The sequence below is a fragment of the Zerene cesonia genome, chromosome 10 (genome assembly GCF_012273895.1).
Source record: "Zerene cesonia ecotype Mississippi chromosome 10, Zerene_cesonia_1.1, whole genome shotgun sequence".
NCBI lineage: Eukaryota > Metazoa > Arthropoda > Insecta > Lepidoptera > Pieridae > Zerene > Zerene cesonia.
The window spans coordinates 2,506,068-2,518,288 of record NC_052111.1 but is presented as its reverse complement, the minus strand read 5'-3'; the positions used below and the strand labels follow the sequence as shown (position 1 = coordinate 2,518,288).

The window sequence follows — 12,221 nt, the reverse complement described above, 5'->3', positions numbered from 1 at the left end:
TAACATATAGGCAACTTTTTATTCCGATATTCCTACGGGATACGGATTTACGCGGGTAAAACCGCGGGGCACAGCTAGTTTGTAATATTATGCAATATTATTGCGTTGAAACTGCCAAAGGAACACAGATAAATGAATCCTTTATTTGGTTTTTTGAAAACATTTCTCCTGAAGTCTATTCAAATGCACGCAAAAACTAATAAAGAGATTTGGTGCGATTTTACTGAAAAACCAGAAACACGTTTTTCGTCGAGGAACACGTGAATTACCACGACAGCTATTAAACCATTTTCCATACAAAACTCGCGTTTTATTTAATTTGGTTCTCGCTTGATGGTAAGCGAGTCTGAAAAGAGTGAGGACAGGGATACGACCCTTCGGCTCTCCCACTTCCCAAATGAAAAACGTGAAACAGAAGTATGCTACTTTTTCACACCGACTTTCAATGGGGGTGTTGTACCTTTCCCGGTAAAAGCTGGTTCAATTCGTGCCGAAGGGTGACTCCCACACTCAATAAGAATTCACTCAAATATCAATATATATTTGTTTACGTTTTGTTTAATCATTATCGTGATGTCTTTAGAATGCCACGGACCTACATCGCGCGATTGCGCGTCACGCTTGCATGTTCCTGATACTTTAAACGTGGTAACACTAGTATTATAGGAGAATTGTATTTGTTTTGTATGAATAATTGATAGTTATAAATCAAGTTTTATATAAAAATATGTAAAACGACATTTCTATGTCCATAGTTGTAAATGTAGAAAATATAAAATATTTTTACCAATACATATTCAATAGATTTATCTAAGATAGACGCAGCATTTTCCAACAAAAATCTATGTTGTGTCTTCAATCCTCCAGCTCTGTTATTGCGAGCTTCTTTGGCTTTTGCCTAAAAAAACCACAAATTTAATAGAACTTTAAATAAAACGAATGTATATCATTTCGGTATTTAATTTACTTGTTTGTCTTTGTAGGACTCATGAGCCAATGCCAAAGTACTCATAGAAATCTTGCTCTTCTTCTGAATATCTTTTAAACGTGCACTGACATCAAGAATTGCTTCCAAAGCTGTTCTATCTATATCAAGTAACTCATCCGCATCTTCCTGAGCAGTTTGATATATTGATTGCTTCCTTGAAATTCTTCTCGCGATCTCGTCTATTTTCACTGCAGTATGCTCAACATCTGCTGTATCTCCTTCCCCAGCTGCTGCTTCAGCAGCCTCGGCATTTTCAGCATTTTCAGGTGCCTCTGCTGGGGCTCCACCAGCTTCTTCTGACATGGTTTGTGCTACATATATTAATAAACTATAAAAAATATGAAGATAATATAACAACTACAATAATTATTTTTCTTTCTCAATATTTAAAACCTAAAATAGTACACCTTCTATCTATAATAACAATCAGTTTCTGAAACCAACAAACAAATCTGCGTCATTAATCAAAACAAACATTCTATCTTTAAAATTTTGAATTACGTTCCAAAATTGTGATATTTTTATGTATTACAAAATCGGAAAATCGTCATTTAAAGTACTCCATATACATATAATATAAGCTATAAAAATTAAAAAAAAATCTAACTTGGACTCTATAAGTATATCTATATATATTAAGTTTTGTTGTTGGTATTTATCAAATGCATGAAAATTTAGAAACGTCAATTTTTCAATTAGTATTTAAATTTTAAAAACGTATCATTTAGTTACGAATTTCTGTGTAGTATTTTATAGAGCAATAGTAACGTGGTACGTATAAACTGTATTAGTAGATCACAGATGTGACAGTTAGAAATCATAAAAAAGACAGATGACATAATATAATATAAAACTTTTGTGCGGGAAAAACTAAAAAAATATTATGTCCTAAAAAGTAAACGCTAAACAGTAGTTAGTATCAGTTAAAAGAAATTGAAACTTGAAATGAAGAGACTGGATTGTAATAACTACTAACTTAAAATTTTCCAATTTTATAACGATATTTAGTATTTACTAAAATGAGACGAAATTGGCGAGGACGGTATAAAAATAACTGGAATCGAAGAAACAATGCACGAAACTCTACAGACACCAGCAGTGTTAATAATTCTACATCTTCAATTCCTATATCTAATAATTCTAGTTCAGTTAGAGCTCCAGCAAATCGGTTACCTATTGTAGTGCCAATAAATTCAGGAACAAATGTATGGAAATTATATTTTCCTACAGAAGGTTTGTAAAAACTGAATATTATTACAACAATATCTGAGTACTAGCATTACTATACAACTATACAAGAGATAAATGTTTTACTTGCAGAACAGCCAAGTGCAGAAGTTGCACCTCATATACAATGCTTTAAAAACTTTATTAATAAAAATAGAACAATTTTTGATTTGGAAAAAATTGACCAAACCAGAAGTGTTCCTTTGGATATACAGAGTTTGCTAAATGATGAAGACTTTAACAACCGTTGGTCTTCATTTCAAACAGATTTATTTGAAAAACCAGAAATGACATTACATTTGTTGGAGTTTTGTTTACATGAGGTTTGTATAATACATACATACTTAAATCTCTAATATAACTCAATACTTCAATCATATTTCTCTTTATAGGTAGTAGCTTAAATAAATTGAATATTGTTATTCCAGAGTCTTAAATGTGAATCTAGCATAAAAGTTAGAGTTTTTAATCATCAACCAGTAATACCTATCAGTAATTTAAAGGTCAATTATTTTGGTGAGTCTCACAACATTTAATATTTCTTATACCATATCATGGTATATTGTGCATTTTAATTCTTTTCATTCATTCGGTTAATTCTTTATTCCAGGCAAACTTGTAACAATAAAAGGAACTGTTATAAGAGTAGGTAGTGTTGGCCTGATCTGCACATCAATGGCTTTTGAGTGTAGCAGCTGTCATAGTATACAAGCTGTAATGCAACCGCAGGGGGTGTTTACTGGTAAATACTCTTTGCTGAGACCTATCTGGAGATAATTAGCATTTGTTGATGAAGAAAATAAATGACAATGTGATTGTTAAGTATTTTTTGTTGCCCTGTTATTTCAATAAAATATCCTTACAAAAACAAACATTCAAGCATTGCATATTACAATACATGTCTACTTTGCTTACTTTTGATCACACAGGGTTATAAAGGTTTATAATAATAGTGGTTTGTTGGCAAATGTTAATTTTATTCATTTGCCTATATAAAATCATAGAACAGGAATTTCCTAAAAAATATAACTTGCATCATCTCATCATAATTAAATATAAAGTGCAGTATCTACCTGTTTATTTTTGAAAAATAAAGTGTTTGATGTAATAAAATTTTTCAGCACCAAATTTTTGCCACAACTGCAAAAGCGGTCACAAGTTTGAACCTCTGCAGTCATCGCCATTTACAAATACAACTGATTGGCAAGTTGCTAAGATACAAGAAATACAGTCACAGGTATAAATTGTATTACTTATATTAATGTACTAGAGTTGCCTAGTAATGACAATAGTGCTCTATTCTACATATTGTACAGAAGGAACACTCTGTAATATATAAGGACACTAAATTTTAAGGAAAGTATGTGAATGACAAAGCCTTTGAAACAGTTACTTCAGTTAGTTTAGTAATTTAACGTTTTTTAATTTTACGGATTTATATACCATTTATATTTTATTTTTAACAGACTAAGTTCTAAATTATTATATATTTAATTTATTTTACCGCGGCTTTGCTCGCATTCGTATTATACATTTAAACCATTCTCGTATCCACTTGAAGACGCACACAATAAACATCATTAAAAATATTCCAGCAATGTAATTGTACATATTTCCATATTCAGAGTTTATCCGGCACAATTCCAAGAAGTGTTGAAATAGATCTTCAAGGTGATCTTGTTGGTACAGCTTGCCCGGGCGACGTCCTTTCTGTTACAGGCATTGTACAGGTAGAGAAAATCACTGTTATCTTTTAATATCATTGGCAATTTATGTTGTAAATCTTTCTTTCATAATCAAGTTTCAAATGCGTTAGCTTATTTGCTTAAAATCGTAACATTATAAAACATAAATAAATATACATCTACGCGAGTTATTCATAAAGTTTATGTTTCCAAAATTATATTACAAGCATAGAATATACAATATTATTTTGTCAGTAGGTCCGAGGTGAAAGCAAAGGTGGTGAGGATGGCAAAAGAGCTGCACGACTGCTACAACTGTATGTTGAAGCAGTATCTATTCACAGTCAAAGGAATTTGAGCAATCCGACTCTTACTTTTACTTTGAAGGATTATTATGCCATACAGGTATATGAATCTTGTATTAACTTCATTCTTGTAAATGTAGTCTATATTAATGAAGTTGCATGTGTATTTGTATTTATATCAATTTAAAGTAATGGTAGTCTCTGTAATCTGTTTATATAAATATCCCATGAATTTATTAATTTTCCAGGAAATCCATGCATCAGAAGATGTATTCAGGCTTCTAGTACATTCTCTATGTCCAACTATATTTGGACATGAACCTGTCAAAGCCGGTCTGATACTCGGCTTATTTGGTGGTACAGAACAAGAGAATGGCTCAAGAAGTAATCCACATGTGTTGGTTGTGGGGGACCCTGGCTTGGGGAAGTCTCAATTGTTACAAGCCGCCGCACATGCAGCCCCTAGAGGTAATAAGTAATACGTATTTATGTGTGGAAAGTATTTATTACAAGGTATTTGTGAAAAATCACTAATTAATGAAAATATTTAAAATATATAAAATAAATTATACTGTCACATACATGTCGGAGTACCCGCTCGAATATTAACGAACGCAAGCGCATGACTCACGAGTTACGCTTGGACATGGCCGTTGGAGCGTGCGGGCGTTCAAGTATTGGAGCTCGTGCCGAGCGGACGGGTCTGCTTGAGTCCCGACATAAGCTTGGGTTATAATTTGTTATATGAAGAGAAGTGTTTTCTGTGAATTGAGTGATGCCTAATGTGGAAGATATAATCAGCCCTCTGAGCCTTATACTACAACCGCAGCTGACATACATAAGTTATAATTTTCTGATTTACTAGCTTCTCTCCGAGACAGGTAGAGTAGGATTGATTGCTGCATCAATATTTTACTTCTGCCCTCTCTCTCATCTATTTTACAAGTACAATTCTATGTTGACACAAAAGTAATTTGTTGTTAATATACATTTTTAGTAACTTCTCTTGTATCTTGATGGTGTATGAAGTATCTTCTTAAGCATAACTGCTTAGAAAAAATTACAATATCCATTCTTTATCCCTGACCGCATTAATCATGACATTTTCATTTGAAACGATTTTTTATTGTATAACTGAGTGACATGATTTATATTTTTCTTAAATCCGAATTTTGTATGAATGACTAGTCTATAATGCATAAAATATTTCCAGGTGTATACGTGTGTGGAGCGTCAGCATCAGGCGGTGGTCTAACTGTAGCCCTCGGCCGAGAAGCCGGCGGGGACTTCGCCCTCGAGGCAGGTGCTTTGGTCCTCGCTGATAATGGCGTGTGTTGCATTGATGAATTGGATAAGGTACATAAATACATAATCTATCTTATCGCTTTATACACTTTGAGTTGGTGTGTAGGGTTTATTATGTTTCACAAAATCGACGGGTCCTTAGTGTGTAGTGTAGTGTTAGTACATAGTGATTTAAAAAAATGGAATAATACAGTATAATTTTTTTTTTTCGAAGTCAATCTCGTGACTCCTGCGGTGTTTTTCGATGGTCCTAATAGTTCCGGATTTCACTGACGTCTAGTTGAAAAAAAAAATCTGTATATTTATAATCTCTACATATAAAAAATTCTCATGTCACAGTGCTAGTTACCATATTCCTCCGATTTTTACGTAAGTGAAAGTACAGTTAATAATGTATTATAATTGTTTTATAGATGTCGAGCCACCACAGTAGTTTATTAGAAGCGATGGAGCAGCGACGTGTGAGCGTCGCAAAAGGGGGGGTAGTTTGCAGTCTGCCCGCGCGGGCCACTGTACTGGCTGCTGCTAATCCTGCTGCGGGGAGTTATAATAGGTTTAATTTTCATGTTCTTTGACTCATTAATTCTTAGTTATTTTAAATATATAGTCTTTAATAATTAAAACCTGATCTTATTCGTCATGAACAGTAAAATTATTTTTGAAGGGAATGGTACAACACAATACAGCTAATACTAAGCTGATATTTGATAATGGTACAGATATTTTATTTCACGAAGTCCGTTGACTATGAATATTGTAAGGTCTGTACGTGCACACTGTTTAAATATTATATTATTTTGTATTTGATATTATCTGAAAGCTTCGTATTGTTGTTGTTGTTGTAAATTTCATTAAAATCCGTTCAGTGTCTCAGCTTGATTGACGGACAAACATCCAAACACCTTTCATACTTATGATATTAATGTGATAATTTCCTATTAATTAATTTCAATTGCAGAGCTAAAACAGTGTCAGAAAATTTAAAATTGAATTCAGCACTACTCTCCAGATTCGATTTGGTGTTTATACTTCTGGATCAACCTGATGAGGTATGACTTTTACTGAATCGTAAATAACATTATGATAAAACAACTTTGAAACAACTCATAACGATAATTTATTTTTCTTAGAAAACAGATGCTATGTTATCGGAGCATGTATTGGCGTTACATTCGGGTCCAAAAGGAAAGAAAAGAACTATTACAAATTTTGATGCTTTCAACACAAGTTCTACTCAGAATAATAGTAGTATGTCTTTAAGGTCTGTTCTGTTATAAATCAAGTAAAACTTAACTTAATTAAGTAAATGTTCATTACAATTTACAAACATTGTATTCAGATACATCATTTGTTTAAAGAAAGGCTCGTAAATATTTTAAGTATATAACTAAATAATATTAACAAAAATGCTTTCTATTTGTGTGTATTCAGAATACAAAAGCATTTTTTGTTACGTATTTAGCCATAGATTGTATTTAAAGCATAACAAGTGAGTAATATATCTCATATAATTTTTTACAGTCAAAGACTTCGATTAAAGCCAGGTGAGGTAATAGACACACTGCCTATGGTGTTACTGCGGAAATACATTGCGTACGCGAGAAGATACGTACATCCGAAGTTAAGTACTGCAGCGGCGAACGCCTTACAGAATTTCTACTTGGAGCTACGTCACAATCATCAAAGTACAGTAAGCGATGGCACACCAATCACAACCAGACAATTGGAAGCTTGTATTCGGCTCACTCAGGTAGTCTATATCTCACTTTTTAACATCATTTTAATTATGATTGTGGGAATTAAGTCATTATGAGTTTACAAATAATGAATGATGATGATATTGATAGCATTTTTTAATGAAAATATAAGAAAAAGAATGTTATATACAAAATCTCGCACTGCAAGAATATCACTAAAGAATGTATATTGGCACCTACATGGTATTTAAGAATAAACCTTTATTTTATATCTTTTACAGGCTCGAGCGCGTGTTGAATTAAGAGAAGAAGCGACAGATGAAGATGCTAATGATGTTATTTGTTTAGTTAAACATAGTTTAGTTGATACATTCAGCGATGAATTCGGAAATATTGAATTATCGAGATCGATCAATGGATCTGGAGTTAGTTCTAGGAATAAGGTAATCACTGTAATTCACTCAATCGGTATCTCTGAAATTCAGGCCCTCACATTAATGTCACTTTCTGTACATTTTAATGAATGATAATTAAGCTATTTGGCTCTCGTGAATAATATAGTAGCCAAAACAAATATTCTCATATTAATTGTCTCCGCATATATTACCCAACCAATTGCCAACCAATATATAATTAAAATTTATACACTTTTATCCTGTATAAATACTTCATTGTATTGTAAATATAAATTAATACAATAGAAAGTCTCAACTGCTTTATTTTTTCTCATCTTCTTCTACTAGTTCTAATTTAATATTGTATTTTCAGGTCAAAAAGTTCTTAGACGCGTTAACAAGAAGAGCCCATCAAATGAATAAAGATATATTCACAAGACAAGAGTTAATACAAATTCATAAAGCAGCCGGTGTGGCCGGAGATCCTAATGATCTTATAGAAGCTATGCACATTCATTCATATTTATTACTCAAGGGGTCTAATACATACCAATTAGTTGCAATATAATTCATTTTTGCAATTTTTTTTTATTATTGTTGTTTAAAACTCCACTATCGTCTTTGACATAATTGCATATAAAGAAAAATGTCTGCAGCTATAGTAAATTTTGATACTTGTTTTTCGTTACAATTCATTAATATTAAGCACGGGTTTTTGTTTTCATAATAACTAATAATTATATTAATAATCCAATAATGTACATGAAATTTCCGAAAGTGTTTTAAGCAGAATGAAACAACAAAATATACTTAATTACCTATTTTATTAAAATTGTAAATACTGGTAAAAATGTGATGATTTATCGTTAAAGTAAAAGTATAAATATACAGCAATTTATTATTTTAGAGCACCTCTAGTCAGGATAACATGTGACAAAAAATAATTATTAAAATTACAGGATAATCTTGTCATTTTTCAAATAGATATTACAAACTATTATTTTAAATAGAATAGTAATTATTATCACGAAATAGCGAATTTTACATACCTATATTTTATGAATCATAACCATCGTTTTATAAATTTTATCTTAGCACGCAATATTTCTGAATAATTACTATAAAGTTACAATAAAATAAAGAAAATGTATTTTTTACACAACCACAATATTAACCCTATAATAACTAGCCCATTACCCACTACTGTATAAAAGAATAAAGAGATTCAAAAATTCACTAATAATCAGTAATACAGTCATTGTTTTTTCTCATTTTCCTCAACTGCTCTTTCTAAAAATATCCTAGATGGAACATCTTCTAATGCCATTGAAACATGGCAACAACTATATAATGACATACATAATATAATACTATTTAAAGTGGATGGTTGAGAAAAACAGTCAAAAAACAAATCACCCACATCATTACCAGCAAATAAATAAAAGTTAGAAATAGCCGACAATGCTAGTAATGGTGTACATAAAATGGCAATAAACCTTGCCTCCATAGCCTCTGTTCGCAATACCATTTTCTTAAACCAAATGTATTTGTCATGTTTTGATATTAGTTTTCCAAAATGTTCCATTGTGATACCAGTATAGTTAAGTATGGTCCACATGAAAATGTGCCATACTATACCATGCCACATGAAAATAAATATAAAAGTTTCAAGTGATGCCAGCAACTTGCAGATTATGTTTGGCAAATTTAGATATTTTTTCAAAACATCAAAGCTAGGTCTATAAATATACCTGCAAAAAAATTAATCTTCATTAATTCAACAAATTGACTGTGAGTGTGCTTTACTTCAGGAAAAAGAAGAAAAAAGCATGCTGTTTTGGCTAAGTGGTCAGAACCTTGCACTTGAAACAAAAAAATTGTGGGTTGGAGTCCAGAAAAATATGCAAGAAATAAATTGCAATTTTTAATTTATTTGCAAAGTCCATTGATCCACAACACCACTGCTTAAAATGTAGAAGAAAAACAGTTTAGAAACTGAAAATGAACCCTCATAAGAGGCCTGTGTCCTCACAGTAGGAACGAATATAAGCTAACTATGGTGATGCTATAAGCTTTTTATTTTAAGAACCAATGTAATGATACATACTTGACTAGAAATCTATAAAGGCCTACGTCAAAATGCCTCCACATTTGAGAGTACACATGAATCCGTGCTATGCACCGAGGAGTAGGGGGAGGTTCTATATTATCAAGTCTAGCAAATGATGCTGCAGTCCCATATGATATAACATACTTCATGTGAAACTCCAGACCCATCCATAAACCTCCCCCACACAAGGCAATTGTAGGTAATCGTCTAATTAACTGTAAACAAGAGATCTGTTAGAAGGAAATAATTTTAATATTACAGCGATTTATAATATAAAAATATGTTTTTCTTACCTCCATGTCAGCTTGCATAGCATAAAAGTAAACATAATGAAATGAAAAGTCTAAAAGTAGTGTATACAGTAGGAAAATTACAGCATCTGGCAAAAATCTTGATAACTTTGTAGGTAGCCTCTTATTTTGCACATGAAAGCTTTTATTAAATTCTTCATAAATAACAATTGGCCCTGTATAGAGCAATGGCAAGTACAGGACATAACATAACATATCAAGAAAATCTTTAGATGTCATAGTCATCTTCTCTTTATTATCTATAAAATCAATTGAATAACTAATGCATCGCAATTCAATCCATGCCATACAAAATAATATTAAATATACTTCTTCATCTTGCAAATCTCTATGATCTAAGAATCTCCAAAAGAAAAATTTGTACTTCAGTGAATTATAACTAAGCAGTAAAATAATACTGATCACCCAAATGGTAGCTTTTTTTCCTCCAAGAATGATAACAGTAGCATATACAATTGGTTGGACTAAAACGATAATCATGTGCTTGAATCCCAAATATATATAAATGAATATAATACTGGAGAGTATATACCATGGTTTTATTAAATATGAACAATATTGTCGTACCAATTCCGAAGCAAAAAATGTTATAATAAGGTAATACCAGGACGTATGTAAAAAGAATTTCCAGCTACTCCATTCTACATCAGAAACATCTTTAAATCGTGCTAAAAAGTTCCAGCCTGGTGTTAAATCATTCAGCGAATAAATTAAATTACTGTCCAACTCAAAAATTTCTGAAAATAATAAATATTAACTTTTAGTCATTTATTTACAAAGAGAAAACTAAGTTATTATGCCTGCAATAAATTCATTACTTAAGAAAAGCGTTTTAGTAAATTAAGCAACTTACCTGTTTGTGACTTTACTAACATGTACAATGAAAATATATTGGCACAAATCCAAATCGAAAAATACAAGAATAGTTCTGCGGAATTAATTTTGTTTTTCATTTTGTTTCAATTCTGTTATTTTACATTTTCAATTTTACCGGCATGACCTTTCTAAACGTCAAAACATATATCAAATCCATAGAAAGAAGATAAAGCAATCACGATTCACATGAACACAGCTCTTATAGAACAGAGTATATTATAAATAAAAAATATATTATAATATTAAAAAAGATGATGAGACAATTGTAAAATTTTGGGTATTGCAGTTTTGTCAGCAAAATCATAAAATATATTACTTTTCTAATTTATTCTACTCGGTAAGTAAAATTATTTATTTGACTTTATCTGGATAATTGTGTACAACTCAAATCTTACAAAGTGAAATATAAAACACATACCTACTTCGAACAATCGAAAATAAATGGAAAATAAAATTGATTAATGTTTAAAAGAAAATATTAACTTCTAATTTTAATTATTCCCCTCTACTTTAAAGCCTTCTCGTCGATAGTGCATTAATTACATATTCGTGTTTGCCATTCGCCTGTCACTCGACGAAACATTTGTAAATTAGTGTGGTCGCAAAACACTCTTCACAAATACAGTCAGATAGTGTTTGCTACTCGTGCCCTTTGCTTACGTCCAAAAATTAGCTCTTGCCGCGAATTAAAAAGCGAATAGTGACATTACTGTTCACACATGCGTGTTCGTTATTCGTCTTACTATTCGCACGATTGTGTAAATGAACTATGAAACAAACTGTAAAATCAATTTACGACAAATTCGTGATTACTCATACTACAATTACCTACCATAAAATTAACGGATATAGCAATAAAAAATAAAACTGAATTGTTTAATACTTATTTCAAAAGAAACAATATAAGGAGAATGATATCAAAAAATAACGAAACTCTTAAAGTTTAAAAATGCACGTTCTTTTTATTCGCAAAAAATACTATATTAAATTTAAACTTACCAACTGATTTCATTTTGGGCTTTCAATTTTGGTCTGAATGTCACTTTAGGATCCAAGTCAAACAAATATTTATTATTTAATACATTTGCTCTCCGCTCACGTTCACTCCGCCAACTTCACAAATTATATAGGTAATAAACCATAGACTATATACTTATATGTATTATAAACGCTCCTCGAACGCTATCTATCCACAAAACAGAATGTAAATCGATGAAGTCGTTTTCGAGTTCATCGCGAACTGACGGACAGAATAGGTGGAAGAATTTTTTTAATTATTACATCGGTCGGTTTGCATGGGAAAGTTTCATATTTGTTTTTAT

General features: G+C 31.5%; 3 protein-coding genes across 3 annotated transcripts in view; 1 reads left to right on the top strand and 2 right to left on the bottom strand.

The window, feature by feature from the left end:
* The window catches only part of LOC119829473 (dynein heavy chain 8, axonemal), a 37,371-nt gene extending 36,076 nt beyond the window's left edge, over positions 1-1,295 (bottom strand). Inside the window, exons 1-2 of the mRNA XM_038351996.1 lie at positions 968-1,295; positions 788-898 (exon numbers count right to left, since the gene is read on the bottom strand). Coding sequence (XP_038207924.1) covers positions 788-898; positions 968-1,291 — 435 coding nt within the window. The 5' untranslated portion in view covers positions 1,292-1,295. The remainder of the gene's footprint in view (positions 1-787; positions 899-967) is intronic.
* Positions 1,296-1,833: 538 nt separating this feature from the next.
* Positions 1,834-8,656, top strand: LOC119829680 (DNA helicase MCM8-like). Its single transcript, XM_038352308.1, has 15 exons — positions 1,834-2,221; positions 2,309-2,538; positions 2,644-2,731; positions 2,826-2,957; positions 3,337-3,452; positions 3,841-3,945; positions 4,159-4,305; positions 4,454-4,673; positions 5,419-5,561; positions 5,924-6,063; positions 6,469-6,559; positions 6,641-6,771; positions 7,032-7,260; positions 7,489-7,650; positions 7,976-8,656. Exons 1-15 carry the CDS (start codon positions 2,008-2,010, stop codon positions 8,168-8,170), a joined length of 2,343 nt encoding a protein of 780 aa, XP_038208236.1. The 5' UTR covers positions 1,834-2,007; the 3' UTR covers positions 8,171-8,656.
* Positions 8,649-11,027, bottom strand: LOC119829682 (protein-cysteine N-palmitoyltransferase Rasp). Its single transcript, XM_038352309.1, has 4 exons — positions 10,877-11,027; positions 10,006-10,760; positions 9,710-9,927; positions 8,649-9,353 (listed from the first exon to the last, which is right to left on the bottom strand). Exons 1-4 carry the CDS (start codon positions 10,974-10,976, stop codon positions 8,858-8,860), a joined length of 1,569 nt encoding a protein of 522 aa, XP_038208237.1. The 5' UTR covers positions 10,977-11,027; the 3' UTR covers positions 8,649-8,857.
* Positions 11,028-12,221: the final 1,194 nt, after the last annotated feature.

Bases quoted from the DNA above. Each gene is read 5' to 3' on its own strand.
- LOC119829680 (XM_038352308.1), top strand. From the start codon at position 2,008: ATGAGACGAAATTGGCGAGGACGGTATAAAAATAACTGGAATCGAAGA. The intron at 2,222-2,308 runs GTTTGTAAAAAC...TTTTACTTGCAG, and splicing joins ATTATATTTTCCTACAGAAG to AACAGCCAAGTGCAGAAGTT. The intron at 3,453-3,840 runs GTATAAATTGTA...TTCCATATTCAG, and splicing joins TACAAGAAATACAGTCACAG to AGTTTATCCGGCACAATTCC.
- LOC119829682 (XM_038352309.1), bottom strand. From the start codon at position 10,976: ATGAAAAACAAAATTAATTCCGCAGAACTATTCTTGTATTTTTCGATT. The intron at 9,928-10,005 runs GTAAGAAAAACA...TCTTGTTTACAG, and splicing joins CTATGCAAGCTGACATGGAG to TTAATTAGACGATTACCTAC. The intron at 9,354-9,709 runs GTATGTATCATT...ATTTTTTTGCAG, and splicing joins CTTTATAGATTTCTAGTCAA to GTATATTTATAGACCTAGCT.